This window comes from Primulina tabacum, chromosome 15 (assembly GCF_025594145.1).
Source record: "Primulina tabacum isolate GXHZ01 chromosome 15, ASM2559414v2, whole genome shotgun sequence".
Classification (NCBI taxonomy): Eukaryota; Viridiplantae; Streptophyta; class Magnoliopsida; order Lamiales; family Gesneriaceae; genus Primulina; species Primulina tabacum.
Window position 1 is genome coordinate 35,862,830 of NC_134564.1, and position 13,570 is coordinate 35,876,399.

General features: G+C 33.8%; 3 protein-coding genes across 10 annotated transcripts; 1 reads left to right on the forward strand and 2 right to left on the reverse strand.

Annotated features, from left to right (window-relative positions):
• The first annotated feature begins 280 nt into the window (after positions 1-280).
• Positions 281-3,070, forward strand: LOC142526424 (uncharacterized). 4 transcript variants are annotated; one of them, XM_075630821.1, is made up of 2 exons: positions 281-557; positions 1,496-3,070. In XM_075630821.1, the coding sequence occupies exon 2, from the start codon at positions 1,516-1,518 to the stop codon at positions 2,830-2,832; it is 1,317 nt and encodes a 438-aa protein (XP_075486936.1). In that variant the 5' UTR covers positions 281-557; positions 1,496-1,515; the 3' UTR covers positions 2,833-3,070. The 4 variants fall into 4 exon arrangements, with proteins under 4 accessions (XP_075486936.1, XP_075486935.1, XP_075486937.1 ...); XM_075630820.1 differs by having other exon boundaries at positions 289-550; XM_075630822.1 differs by lacking the exon at positions 281-557 and adding an exon at positions 564-966.
• A 2,199-nt stretch (positions 3,071-5,269) lies between these two features.
• Positions 5,270-8,726, reverse strand: LOC142526761 (heterogeneous nuclear ribonucleoprotein 1-like). Of its 4 annotated transcripts, XR_012815348.1 has the most exons (7): positions 8,514-8,726; positions 8,201-8,325; positions 7,667-7,893; positions 6,239-7,415; positions 6,075-6,159; positions 5,825-5,867; positions 5,270-5,725 (listed from the first exon to the last, which is right to left on the reverse strand). XR_012815348.1 is itself a non-coding variant. In XM_075631333.1 (6 exons), exons 3-5 carry the CDS (start codon positions 7,886-7,888, stop codon positions 5,854-5,856), a joined length of 1,413 nt encoding a protein of 470 aa, XP_075487448.1. In that variant the 5' UTR covers positions 7,889-7,893; positions 8,201-8,325; positions 8,514-8,726; the 3' UTR covers positions 5,270-5,725; positions 5,825-5,853. The 4 variants fall into 4 exon arrangements, 3 of the variants coding, with proteins under 3 accessions (XP_075487448.1, XP_075487449.1, XP_075487450.1); XM_075631333.1 differs by lacking the exon at positions 6,075-6,159; XM_075631334.1 differs by lacking the exon at positions 6,075-6,159 and having other exon boundaries at positions 8,475-8,726.
• A 2,605-nt stretch (positions 8,727-11,331) lies between these two features.
• Positions 11,332-13,240, reverse strand: LOC142526918 (putative serine/threonine-protein kinase WNK11). Of its 2 annotated transcripts, none has more exons than XM_075631584.1 (3): positions 13,027-13,240; positions 12,073-12,557; positions 11,332-11,896 (listed from the first exon to the last, which is right to left on the reverse strand). In XM_075631584.1, exons 2-3 carry the CDS (start codon positions 12,553-12,555, stop codon positions 11,486-11,488), a joined length of 894 nt encoding a protein of 297 aa, XP_075487699.1. In that variant the 5' UTR covers positions 12,556-12,557; positions 13,027-13,240; the 3' UTR covers positions 11,332-11,485. The 2 variants fall into 2 exon arrangements, with proteins under 2 accessions (XP_075487699.1, XP_075487698.1); XM_075631583.1 differs by having other exon boundaries at positions 12,962-13,240.
• Between the last annotated feature and the right edge of the window lie 330 nt (positions 13,241-13,570).

Here is a 13,570-nt window from a genome sequence, read left to right on the forward strand (position 1 = left end):
ATAATAACTAAAATTGTGGATTGATTAAGATAATAAAAAAAAATATGAAAGTTTTTTTTCAAATTATATTATAACCCCATAAATTGGTCATGTCGATTCAATAAAAATAATTCGAAATGGGGTTTGCTTTAATTAGAACAAAAATCTATTATCTGGTGTGAACGCAATCCCGAATGCGGGAATAATTGTTGAAAATGCCGACACCGAGAACTTTCGAGTTCCAAAACCACATCGAGCAGCACGTACTACCCACGCTCCGATTGTCCCGAACCCATTTGTAAATGTGCATCGCACTCAAACGGATTCTGATTGGATTGCCTTTCTTTATCGCGTGACACTAATGAAATTCACAGTAAAAGCTGACAAAAAGGCAGATAGTAATAATAATTATTATCCCAGAAAAAGTATCACAATAATCCCATTTTATATGTCACCGCACGATGGCCCAACTTCATAATCTTCCCCCAAGATCACGTTCCAGTGTACTGGACTAAGTCTCGAGCACCTTGCTACATCGAATATCCTGCAATCGTTTGGATTTCAGCATCAGGTTCCGCGTGAAGTCGACTTGACTTTTGGAATTCTTTGTTTACTTGTTTAAAATTATTCTTTTGCTTTGATTGAGCTTGCCTTTTGCTCTTTGTCGATTTGTTTTACCTGGGTTCTTTTCAAGTTGATGTCTTGGTATCCTTTTACACTTGCGTGAGATGTGTCTGTCTTTCTTACTGTTATGTTGATACGAGGAAAAGTTGGTACTTTTGTGATTGGAGTGTGGTGAAATCTTGATCCTCAACTGTTGGTGAGCTTTTTCTATTTTTGAGATTCTGGTGTTTGGCTTTTCAGTGGAACATGGGTATTGAAGATATTGGGGAAAAGACGTCTTTCGTTCTTTCTCTTTACCTTTGGTTTTACTTCATGAATTTCGCTTGACTACTCCTTAATTTGGATCAAGGTTTCAGATTTTTGGTTGGTTAAATATAGTGAATTGTAATTTGTTTTCCTATTTCCCTCCCAAGATTTCTGTTACTAAATGTTTCTTGCACTTTACTGTTCTTGATTATAAATATATCAGACAGTTTACATGCTTTGTGAATTCCCTACTTTTCCCATTGGTTTTCTTTCTCCCTTGGCTTTTTTCCTTTGTCAGATGTGTTTCATTTTGTTTGATGCATTCTTCTTGCCTTTAGATCCGTGCCTTACAGTTGATTTTTGGGCTGGATTATGAAATTTGGTGTTCCTGTTTGACTTGTTTACTGCCTTAAGCCATCTCGGAAACGTAATCTTTTGTGGTTTTATTTAATTTTTGCTTGGTTTTCTTTTCTAAAGAATCAAGGAGTGTTTTTCTTGGAGAGAACAGGTGAATGGTGGGGATTGCACTTAAAATATATATATTCTGATTCATAGTAATACTGGATTAGTTTGGTGCATACTAGATGGTTGATATATTTTATTGTGTATATTAATGATAGAGTGTCCAAATTCAATCGATTTACAGGTTAATTTTGAATCATACTCATGGATTCTCCTCAGTCAGTGGTGTCACCGTTCAAGGGTTCTCATGTTTTTGTCGAGCATGAGAAACAAAATGCTAATGTTGCTTTAGTAAACTCCAGGTTCCTGACGAGAGAAATCAATTTTCAAGGAAAGGAAGCCTCCATGTATAATTTAGACGAAGTTGTTGGTGTTTTGGAGGTCTACATACATGAAGCTAGGGACATCCACAACATATGCATCTACCAAAAGCAAGATGTTTATGCTAAATTATGTCTGACTAATGATCCTGAAGATACGGTTTCCACCAAAATCATTAATGGTGGTGGGAGAAATCCAGTATTCAACGAGAATCTTCGTCTTAATGTTCGGAAAGTTGATTCATCCATCAAATGTGAGATATGGATGCTAAGCAGGGTGAGGAATTATCTTGAAGATCAGTTGCTGGGATTCGCTTTGGTTCCAGTCTCTGATATTCTCCTGCACGATGGAAAGCTCAAAAAGGAGTTTTCTCTATCCTCGACTGATCTATTCCACTCACCTGCAGGGTTTGTGCAGTTATCTATCTCGTTTGATGGAGCTCCACCTGAAGTTATTCCGCTTTCTGCACAACCTAAGTCTGTGGTGAATGATTCCTGTGTGCATGATACTGAGTATGTAGAGTCTATTCCTTGTGACCTAGAGAAGATTGAGTTTCCTGATCCAAAAATCACAAACGAAAATAATAAGATGGTTGAAGAGTATTTTGCAATGCCTTGTACGACATTGGACTCTCAAAATTCAGATAACCTGGTCAGTTCTGACAGTGAAAATCATGTAAGGTCGGAGGTTGAGATCAAGAATGAGCATGGGAATAGTTTGTCCGTGGCCACAGCGAGTTCAAGGCCTAATCCAAAGATTCGTTCTCCTTCGAGCAGCGTTTCAGCAAATGGATCTTCAAATGCATCTCTTCCTGCGAGTTCCCGGTCTTCTGACCCTCCCAAGGATTCAAAATCTCTGAATGAGGAAAATCCTCTACCTCCTAAGGATGATTCAAAGGAAAAAAGTGCTAACAATTTAAGGTCTGAGAGTAACGCAACAATTGAGGTGTCTGATGATGCATTTTTAAAGCCTGTTGTTACTCTGAATATTGAACCAGAGAACAAGGTGGATCAGCAGGAGATTGTGGATATGTATATGAAGAGCATGCAGCAATTCACCGAGTCATTAGCCAAAATGAAGCTTCCAGTTGACTTTGAAAGCGGGCCTACTAGCTCCGAAAACTCGAGTTCAGATCAGAGAACACCGGCATCAAAGAACTCCGGATCTCGAGTGTTCTATGGCAGTAGAGCTTTTTTCTAAGCATTTTACTGAAAGATTCGAGAGTACACAGTGACTTTAGGTATTTAGAACGGAGACTGATGCTGCTGATGTCGAGAATAGAAAGGAATGTATTGCCTGTTCTGGCATGAAGTACTGTTTTAACGCCCACGCCTAGTATTGTATGTGGAATGTTTCTCGACTTTTATGAAGTTACTTGTAATAATAATATTCTGATATCTTTGCGGTTAACTCTTCAATCACAATACCATTTCATCCATCTTGTTGATAATAATAAATAAAAAAATGTCTCCTATTGCAAATACTAATTAAAAAATAATAATTCATTAATGACCATGTTTTAAATGTTTTCACAACCTTCTGTTACATATTTATTAATAGGGAAAATAAAATCGTGTTTATATTTTAGTTTCTTAAACGTTTTGTAAAAATAAAGTTGATTAAATATCCATGTTTAATGAAACAATAATCAGTATCACAAAACTTAAAAAATACAACCAAAAATTTCATGTTTCAGATACAACCATTTTTAAAGCTAAAAAATCTATCAAGCAAGTAGTCAACCTACGAATGAAAATAATTTTTTTAAAAAAATTGCATAATATTATAAAAACAAAAGAAATAAGGATTGAGATTAAAAGATTTTACAACGGATACTGGATTGGTGGGTTAAAAATTATAAAATAAAGTGGGCTAATTTTTTATTTTTTATTTTTTTTTCAAAAATAGACAATAAATGTATGAGCTATAAACCCATAAAGAAAAGGATCTAGAATCTAGATATTAAAGCAGCAACAGTAGGTCTTTTACTTGTTCCATCTCCCATTCTACAAGGTAGAAGAACTCTATGCGTCTCAATACGATTTTCTTGGCCATTCCTTTATGAAGATTAGAGAAGCCGAAAACATCATCTTGGGACAAATCAACATTGATGGAATTTTCTGTTTCTTGGTAACAATATGAACTTGCTTTGTCGTCATTTTATCAAAAATTGTACGGTTTAATATTATCATAATATATAACTTTTGATAAATGAACGAACACTTGATTTCAGAAGAAAAAACACATTGAAGATCAAGGTTTCCATGTCCCATTTACGTCATAACACAATGAAGACCTTTCAAGTCCTACTCTCAGTCATTTTTTGACAAACTTTCACAAATCATCGGAGTTGAGAGAGTGATTTTAGAGAATATTGAAGATCAGCAAGTTCTTTAGGTGGATAAATGGTCAAAATCTTTGTGAGACGGTTCCAAAATCGAGCCGTCTCTTGTTCTTGATATTTTCCCTTGGATGAATAGAATTATGAAAATGTAAATTACTAAATATATAAGCCAATCGGGAATTTAAATTCCCGTGCACTTCCATTTTGGTTAAATACATTGGAATCGATTCTATACTAATTCTTTAAAAAAAAAAAGGTTGCTTAGAGCTAACTTTGCTGACATAGGTTGAATTCTAGTTTTCTCTACTTTAATAAAATTTCAGACAAAATTAAACCAGACCCTCGATTAGCGGAAAATCAAATCTTATTTGAGCTTCATAAAGTAGGAAAATGGAAGCTCTTTCTTGGACCTTTTTAGCTGTTAAGCAACATTTCTCCCCTTTTCCCTTTGAAAGAATAAAGAATCCTAATAACACGGAAAAGGGAAAAGAAATTTGACTGTCCCAATCCCTGACAAAATAAACTTTCTGTACTTAGAATTTATTTTGAAAAAAAATTTGCAAGTGCAAAATTGGTTTCTCATTTATTATGAATTTTTTGATTTACTTTCACGAATATTAACTTTATACTACAAATGTTCTTATTATCCTTTTTTTTTTAAATTAAAAAGGCCATTTCTTGAAATTACATGAATTTTTTTGAAAGACAACCTTGTTCAAACTATGTTTTTGAAAAATAACACTTTCCAAGTTTATTTGACTATATTCAATCAAATATAATTGAGAGAGTTAGTTTTCTTTTAAAAAAATTCTCTAAATTATTTTGCTAATTATTCCGTAGATTTACAAATAACACAAATAATGAGCACTCGCACATTGAGTGGGCTCTCATAGGCTGGGCCAACTGGACGCTGCCGGGCTTTATAGATCCTAATGGGCCTACTCTTTCGAATTAAAATTCATAGGTCTAACTAAAGTCACGTCTACTATTCTCCTCTTCCCAAATAGGAATGTTCTCTAGTCCCCAACTTCTCCTCTCCTTTTCCTAATTTGCGGTTTCTGTTTTTTCATCTTATGTTTATTTTGTAGAGTATGTACCGTCAATCTTACCTATATTTATAATAAAAAATAATATTTTTAACATAATTTTGTATGGGTGATCCAAATGAAATATTCGTCTCAAAAAATAGTTATGTGAAATCGTTTCACATTAGTTTTTTTTTTGTGTCTTTATTAGTTCTTACGCATATATTTGTCTTATATGAACAAGAAAGAATACAAATTTCAACAAACATTATAAAGAAAATTCAAGTTCACAGACAGACTAAAGAAACGAACTCCAACTCTTACATTGGTCCACAGATACATAAAACTCTGCTAAATGAATGTTTCCTTTTTAGGTATCCCAAAGAGAAAACTAGTAATTAAGTCGCTCTTTTATATTTCATGCTAATAAAGCAAACATAATCTCACAATATAAACCTGAGAAAAATTATGAGTCTTAGAGAAAAAGGATATTAAAAACTTCTCCAGCAAATGGTGAAAAAACCAAAGAGCTATCTCTAGTTTTCCAATGGTTACTCTTTTTTTTTTTTTTTTTTTTAAGAATCACAATGACAAGATAAGCGGGAATCGTCTTCAAGAATACATCCCGCACTCTGATTAACATCTTAATCAAAACGCCGAAAAATAAAGCCTCAAACCTTTTTCCATTGATATTGTATACTTCCATTTCAGACCCCTATCACATCTGCAATATATCGAAAGTACGATAAGGGTCAGATAATTTATCTACGAGGGATACGTATGAAGTCGCACGATCCACGTGTTTTTATAAAGGATGTCTCACCTACATTATCTTCAGAAAACCGAAACCTCCTAAGCAGCAATTCCTGAAAAGTAGTAATGGGGAAAAAGTTAGATTATAATTGTATCGTTTGCTTTCAATTCCAAGATTTTTCATGCAAGCTACTATAATGTTGATTTCAACTTTGATGATATTCCGTAAATTAACCAATTTAACAGTTAGTTCCATATATTACTATGCTTTTAATAAAAGAAAAAAATAAATAATGAAAAGAAAAGAAAAGATTCATTACACGAGTTGAGTAGCTGTTTTAACATCTAGAAAAACATTTGCATCAAGAAGACATTCATCTCAATCATCCAACTCCAGCTTTTAACCTACAATATAGCTAACATGTTTCGGTTTCTTGAAATAACAATATTTTTTGAATTTTGTACATGAATGGGAAAGTATTACCTCTACTGGATCGGCTAGTTGGGATGCTATAACCAACCATGTAATCAGAATCTTTACCAATGTCCTCTTCAGAATGGCCAAGCCCATAGCCAAAAGAATCCGATATATTCAGCTCTGAAGATGCGGTTTGCCAAGTTGAATCACCATACATAGATCCACCTTGGTAAAAGTCCTGATAAGATCCCTCAAAACCTCCACCTGCTGCAGCAAACAAAGATGTAGTCGCCACTCCCATTCCACCATTTCTTCCAAGTCCTACTGCTCCAAGTGCATTACTATGTTCCCCACCTCTGTATCCTGAGGAGCTTCCACCAAACAAGGTAGCAATAGGAGAAGCACCCCAATTTTCTCTACTGTTTCCAAAGACTCCAAAATCGCTGGTTTCAGAACCAGAGTATGGAACAGAATTAACATTATTTGTAGACGTATTAAGCCCAGCATTTCCCCATGTGTTCATTGATAATGAGTGCAAAAATGAGTCACTGCGGCTGTTGTTTGCATTGTAACCAATGGGAGTGTTATATCTGCTCTGGTTATTGGTGAAATAGGGATTCACAGCAAGACCATAACCTATGTCATTGTTTGAACTGGAACTGGCCCCTGTAAAGACAGCATTCATTCCTTGCTCGGCGTTTAAACCAATTCCATACGTGGGAGAACCTAAATTTGAGAAACCTGCACGAGCGCTAGCTAATGGACTAAATCTACCGTCCATCCTGATTCCATATGCTCCAAGCGAGCCAAGATTATATCCCGGGGCATGGTTGCTGAGTGAGTTGTTGGTTCTACTAAAACCGTAATTGTAACCGATACCTGGGCTCCTGCTTGGTCCAGGAGACAATTCTTTTGGAACCGCTCGCTTTACTTCCACCATCTTTCCATTAAGTTCATGAAAGGTTTTGTGCAACACCCTATCCACAGCATCCTCTGAATCATATGTTATGAATCCAAAACCTCTTGGTCTTTGAGTGATGTGGTCATACATCACTACTACATCTGTTATATTACCAAAGTGACTGAAGTAATTTTTGAAGTCGCTCTCAGTAACAGAAGATGCTAATCCTCCTACAAAAATCTTTTTCGTTCGTCCAGGTCCAGGAGATCCCTGAATGCTGCTGCCAAGGTTGCGAGTTATCAGGTATTGATCATCTCTTGGAACAGCTTTCTTGGCTTCCACCTACGCCATAAAAGAAACACGTGATAATGGTGCATTTTATCATTGTAAGAATCATTAAACTCAGACAATGTCAATTAGCAGCTACAAAGCTGAGGATGTTAAATTATTCTCCTCTTTATTAGGATATGGTAAATTTGAAATCAGTGAATTTTACTCAGACATCAGCACCATCAAGAATAGCTATCATGGCAATACAAAATGCGGCATTTTGAAAGAATTGTGATCCCATAAGACATATATAATGTACTTACAGTCCGTCCATCAATCACGTGCTTATCCTTAACTACTCTTTCGGCAACCATTGGATTGGCGAACACTACAAAACCAAAGCCACGAGCACGTCCAGTAGAACGATCCCTCATAATGACTGCCTCCACCACTTCTCCGTACGCTCCAAAATATTCTTTAAGGCGATCCTCATTCGTGTCCCAAGAAATCCCACCAATAAAGAGCTTACCTTGATCCACCTCCATCTTTTCTGTAATTTCAAATCCCATTATCTTAAGTTTTATCTACAATCCATCAAAACCGAACCAGAAAATTTGAAAGACAGCAAGATAAACGTTGATATAATCATTGAGGACTCTAAGTCTTTGAATCGAGTGAATCAACTAAGCAATGAGATGACTGATTCAAAGATTAGAACATAAGCTGAATCGCATAGATTACAGATTATTGCTGCATAAACACGAAAGCAACAAAATTTCCTAACTAGCAATCATCAAAAGGCAAATCCAACAGATCGAAATCTGATTAGTAAGCTAACAAAAAGGCAAGAATTATACCAATTTAAGAAAATCAGGCAGGAACCCAGTAGCAGTTAGCAATCAATATAAAGTGGGAATAACTGGATCGCTTTTTTTAAATAATCGGATCCTCCATTCATCGATTAAGAATCGATTCTTTCAACCTGGGAAAACAAAATCTTTTCAGATCAAACAGACCCACAATCAGAAAAACGACAATCCGCAATGTTAGTATGCACTCAGTTTCGAGGACTCCTCACTTAAAGGTCGAAGAGCAGATGAAACCAAGATCTAATAAAAGAAAAACACATACGCAAAAATGAAAAACAAGAGACTAAGTTCATCCTCTCACTTTCTTTTCAGTCTCCCAAAGGTCATTCCATTATTCTCTCTCTGTTGTTATACCACAAGTTGTGAACAAAATGAATGAAATGGAATTCTTAGCTTGGTTGAGAAGAGATGTAAATTTGTATTGATAAAATGTTTAAGAGGTGCAGAGAGAGAAATTGAGAGAGTTTAGGCAAATCTCTGGTGTGGTGTTAGAATAATTTGAGTCCTAGGTGGATGACCGTAGTAGCAGAGGAAATTTACCTTAAAAACATAATAATATATACAAGTGTTTTTGCAATATATTAAGATAATCTTTATTTTACTTATTATATATCAAAAATTAGTGACGATATTTAATCGATGAAATGCATCGTCGTTACTTTTTGATGTATAATAAGTAAACAATACATTAACGTAATATATTACAAAAATACTTATATATATATATATCAATCAGTGTATCTTGTACGTGCTGAGTGCTTGTATAATTGATTGTGATATATATTTTAAAATCATGAATGCAATTGGATCAGAATGACTTGGTTTAAAATTAAGTGTGAGAAATTAATCTATCAGTCCTGTATTTAGATGTTAAATAAATTAATTAAATAAGTGTTAATGTATTAAATAACAGGGCTAGTTTTTCGAAAATGCACATACATAAGAAAATGGAAGTACCAATACCATTTGCTATTTCAGTAGAAAATAAGGTGTAGAAAACAATAACAAACATTGCTCCTATGAAACAATTTAAGATGCAAAAAAAAGTTTTATGGGACTGTGAATAATAATAAACAAAATCATAAATCAAAATAAGGTTTTTTATTATATATATATATATTCATTCATAAATCAAATTAAGGTTTTTTATTATATATATATATATATATTCATAAATCAAAATAAGGTTTTTTATAATATATAATATATATATATATAACAAACCCTTTATTTGTGTTAAATAAGATTGATAATAACTTGTTCAATAATTTTTATTTATTTTCTCTTGATACCTATCTTTGTTCAATTGCATATGGACCACTAAAATTATTGCTACCAAAGATAAATATTGCTGCCAAATCAGAATGGATTTTCTGTGAGACTGTCTCACATATTTTTATTCGGAAGACCGGTCAATCATATTCATATTTAAAATAAAAACAATATTTTTTAAAGAGTGACTCAAATAAAAATATATATCACAAAATTGACATATGAAACAGCTTCACACAAGAGTTTTTGTGTACAAGAAAAGCCCGCACATACTCAGAGAAGATAAAAAGGGAAGAGAGAGCACAAATTGAGATGAGGAATATAATAAATTTTTAAATGTCATTGATGGTGCAATCTCACTACTTGCTACAGTGCTGTCCCATTGAACATTAATACAGTTTTAGTGCAAGCTTGACAAGAGAAATCTGAACTACAACTTAAAAATTCCATATATATTATATTATTGAAAAGTGGGTAGAATCTTTATCTTTTTTGTTTTTATTAGAAATTTAAATGGAATTTGAGGTGATTGTTCGTATTTGACCTCTCTAGCTCACCCTTTTCACAATTTCCCAACTATTTCATATATTTTTTCAAAAATAATATGTCTCGTGCATAAATAATTTATGTATGAATGTTGCAGTAACATAAATATCTCTCGTATCGGTAGAGACGTGACCCATGGCAATATATATATATATATATATATATATATATATATATATATATATATATATCACACAACATGTATCATCAGGAGGTAATTGCCAGCTAAATCATGAACCAATTAGAACTTTTCAAATCTCCAACTGTCAATAGCTAATTGTTCTTGTTTATTTATTTTTACCACAATATCTAAAAGAATAGATATATTGTGAGACAGTCTCACGAATCTTTATTTGTCAGACGGTATCACAAATATTTATTTATGAGACATGTCAGTTCTATCGATATTTACAATAAAAGTAATATTTTTAGTATAAAAAATAATATTTTTTCCATAAATGATCAAAATAAGAGATTCATCTCACAAAATATGACCCATGACACTGTCTCACATAAATTTTTACGTTTATAAAAACAATAGTCCACTTACTTTGGTCAAGTCCATAATAGAAGCTACCAACCAATTCCCATGTTCATTTACTGAATCAATGCTTTATATTAGCCATTATATGAACGACTCAAAGAATGCCAAAAAAAAAAAAAAGTTGGCAACTACCTTTCAAGACATGTCCACATTTGAAAGATTGAGTTGACATATAATTGTCAAATATGTCGAGGTAGTAGTTTAGTAGTAACCAATTTTTTTTAACTATATTTTGTTACTTTTTATGTGTTTTTATATATATATATATATATATATATATATATATATATATATATATATGAAAAATATGAAAAAAAAAAACAATTGATTTGAAAATAACAAAATTATCATATTTAAATACTTATTCCCATTGTACACGCATGTAATTCTCGAGAACAAAAAATCAAGTGAGATGGTTTCATTGATCGATTTTGCGAGACATATATTTTATTTGTGTTATTTATTAAAAATATTATTTTTTAGGTCAAAATTATTAATTTTTGTTGTAAATATGAGTATTTTTGATTTATCTCATGGATAAAGATAATCGAGATCCTTTTTTATCTCAAAAACTTATCATTCTTATTTGAAGACTAATATATATGTCGGTACCTTTAACAAAGTATGATGAAAATGCGTGAAACTCATGGGTAATGTACCTTTCTTATTCCCATATTTTCTACCGAAGAATAAAAGATGGAGATATTGAATTGAAGTAAATAAATTCCTATATATATATATTTTTTATCAGGCCAGCTTTTATTATTTTTCCCAACGAATAAATGAGGTCCACAAAATCAGATTAATCCTTTTGCCATATTTGAAATCTAAATAAATATTGCATAAAATTAAAATAACCGGTGAATTGTATATATACATTCAGCATCACCGCACATCAAGTTAATCAACTATCAAGATGAGCATGTTCTGAGTTCATGAGCTTCATTTTCTTCGTCGTCGTCGTGAATTCCATAAAAGAAAGGGTATCTGAGAAGATCAGTAGCCGACGGCCTAGCATCGGCTGGAGCCAGGCACATGTCTATGAAAGCTCTAACCTCCGGATCGTCAACCTGGTTCAATGATTGAGGCATCACCCCAGATGTCACATTTCTGTAAATCGCGACGATACCTCTGCATTCGTTGTATGGAATCTCAAGGGTCACCATTTCCAACACGCACATCCCGAAGGAGTATATGTCGACCAGTTCTGTGTAGTTCTCCTCGTACATCTCCGGTGCCATGAATTCGGGTGTCCCGATCACCGAACGCACTGCGTGGTTCCTTCCCACGATCGCTGCTAGGCCAAAATCACCAATCTTTACCTACATGATTTAGGCCATATGCATAAATGTCATCATAACTCTTGAAAATGTTGTTTCAGGAAGTTAGAACATATATAAAATCGGGCACTACGTATTCGCCTATTTATGTATTGTAAACAGTTTTTGAAGCAAGAAAAATCTAGACACGATACTGGTGGAAGACTGGTTAGAAGAACCTGGCCATTGTTGCCATTAATGAACACATTGCTGCAGTTAAGATCCCTGTGAATCACGCAGGGCTGATGTGTGTGCAAATACTCCAACCCCTTCAAAATCTGCCACGACCATTTCTTTATCGCCTTCAAGGAGACATGCTTGTGTTTCATCCTATACTCCCTCAGGTTCCCCGAAGTGCACGCCTCGGTGATGAAATTCAGCGTAAATCTCCTTTCGTCGCGCCAAACTGATCTTAAAGAGAGGACATACTTATTTTGCAGACCATCCAATAAAAAGACCTCCGACTGCAACCGGTTGATCGTTACTCCATCGTCGTTGAAGTTCCCTAGCTTAACCTGGTTCCACGCGACCTCCAGTCCTTCTTCTTGATCGAAAGCGCGGTACACTTTCTTGACAGCGCCGGCGCCCAGAAGCTCGGCGTAACGGCCGTATCGACCCGTCGGGCTCAGTTCGACGAACGGTTCAGTTTCTTCATCCCCCATAGCTACACATAAACTCAAAGTGCTTAAAACTTCATATGGTAATAGAACAATCGGCGAATGCTTCACTATGTATTATTATATTACTGTATTTAATCACTTTTGTTAAGAATATATAGATTCATACACTGTCGATCTTTTTAATCAAGATTAATTAGTTATTCTTGAATGTATTGTTGAAGAAAGATAAGAGTCAATCAATATTAAATATATTGTTAAAAAAAATTCAAATATATGATTTTCCCGAAAATAAACAATATCCCTTCGTTTCCATCGCATCCATGAACAGATCTTTTTTCCTCGACTGGAATTCGTTGGAGTTGCCAGTATGGGTAAGATTCATAACAAAAAAAAAAAAAAAAAAAACCAACACAAGCAAACAAAGAAACGGGAAAATTTAAACTCTTACCATATATTATCGACGCCTTAAACAAGATCAAATCCAGAAAAAATAAGCAACACTTATTCAATCACCTCTTATTTTTGTCGAATATGCAAAACCAAAACACGAGTGGAAAGGCGATATATAGGAGGAGATGGGATTGTTTTTCAATCAGAATTCAGGTGGAATTCAAACAATTGTTTGATATAGTCGTATTACATGTAGCACTCGATGGAGTAGGAGTGTTGGAGTTTCTATCTTTCCGTTGATCATATTCGAATCTGCTAAGTGGATCTTCCTTTGAGATTCTTGGTCATCTTATCTTCTGTTACTTTGAATTTGTAATTATCTATTTAACTCGATAAGATTGTTTATGACGCCATAATCTACAATTTTTATTTTGTTAGGATTTTTAATTTTTTTTATCGTTTTATATAAATTAAATTAAACTCGTGAAAATATACTTGGTTGGGCATTAATTTAGGGGTGGAATTGATTAAGTGACGGCGATAAAATTTTAATAATTGTATAAAATGAAACTTCCATCTTTATATTGTGACTTCTTTTTTAAATCCAAATATTAAATATTTATCTAGATAGGCTCCACAAAGATAATAGTTTGTTTTGTTGTTTGTC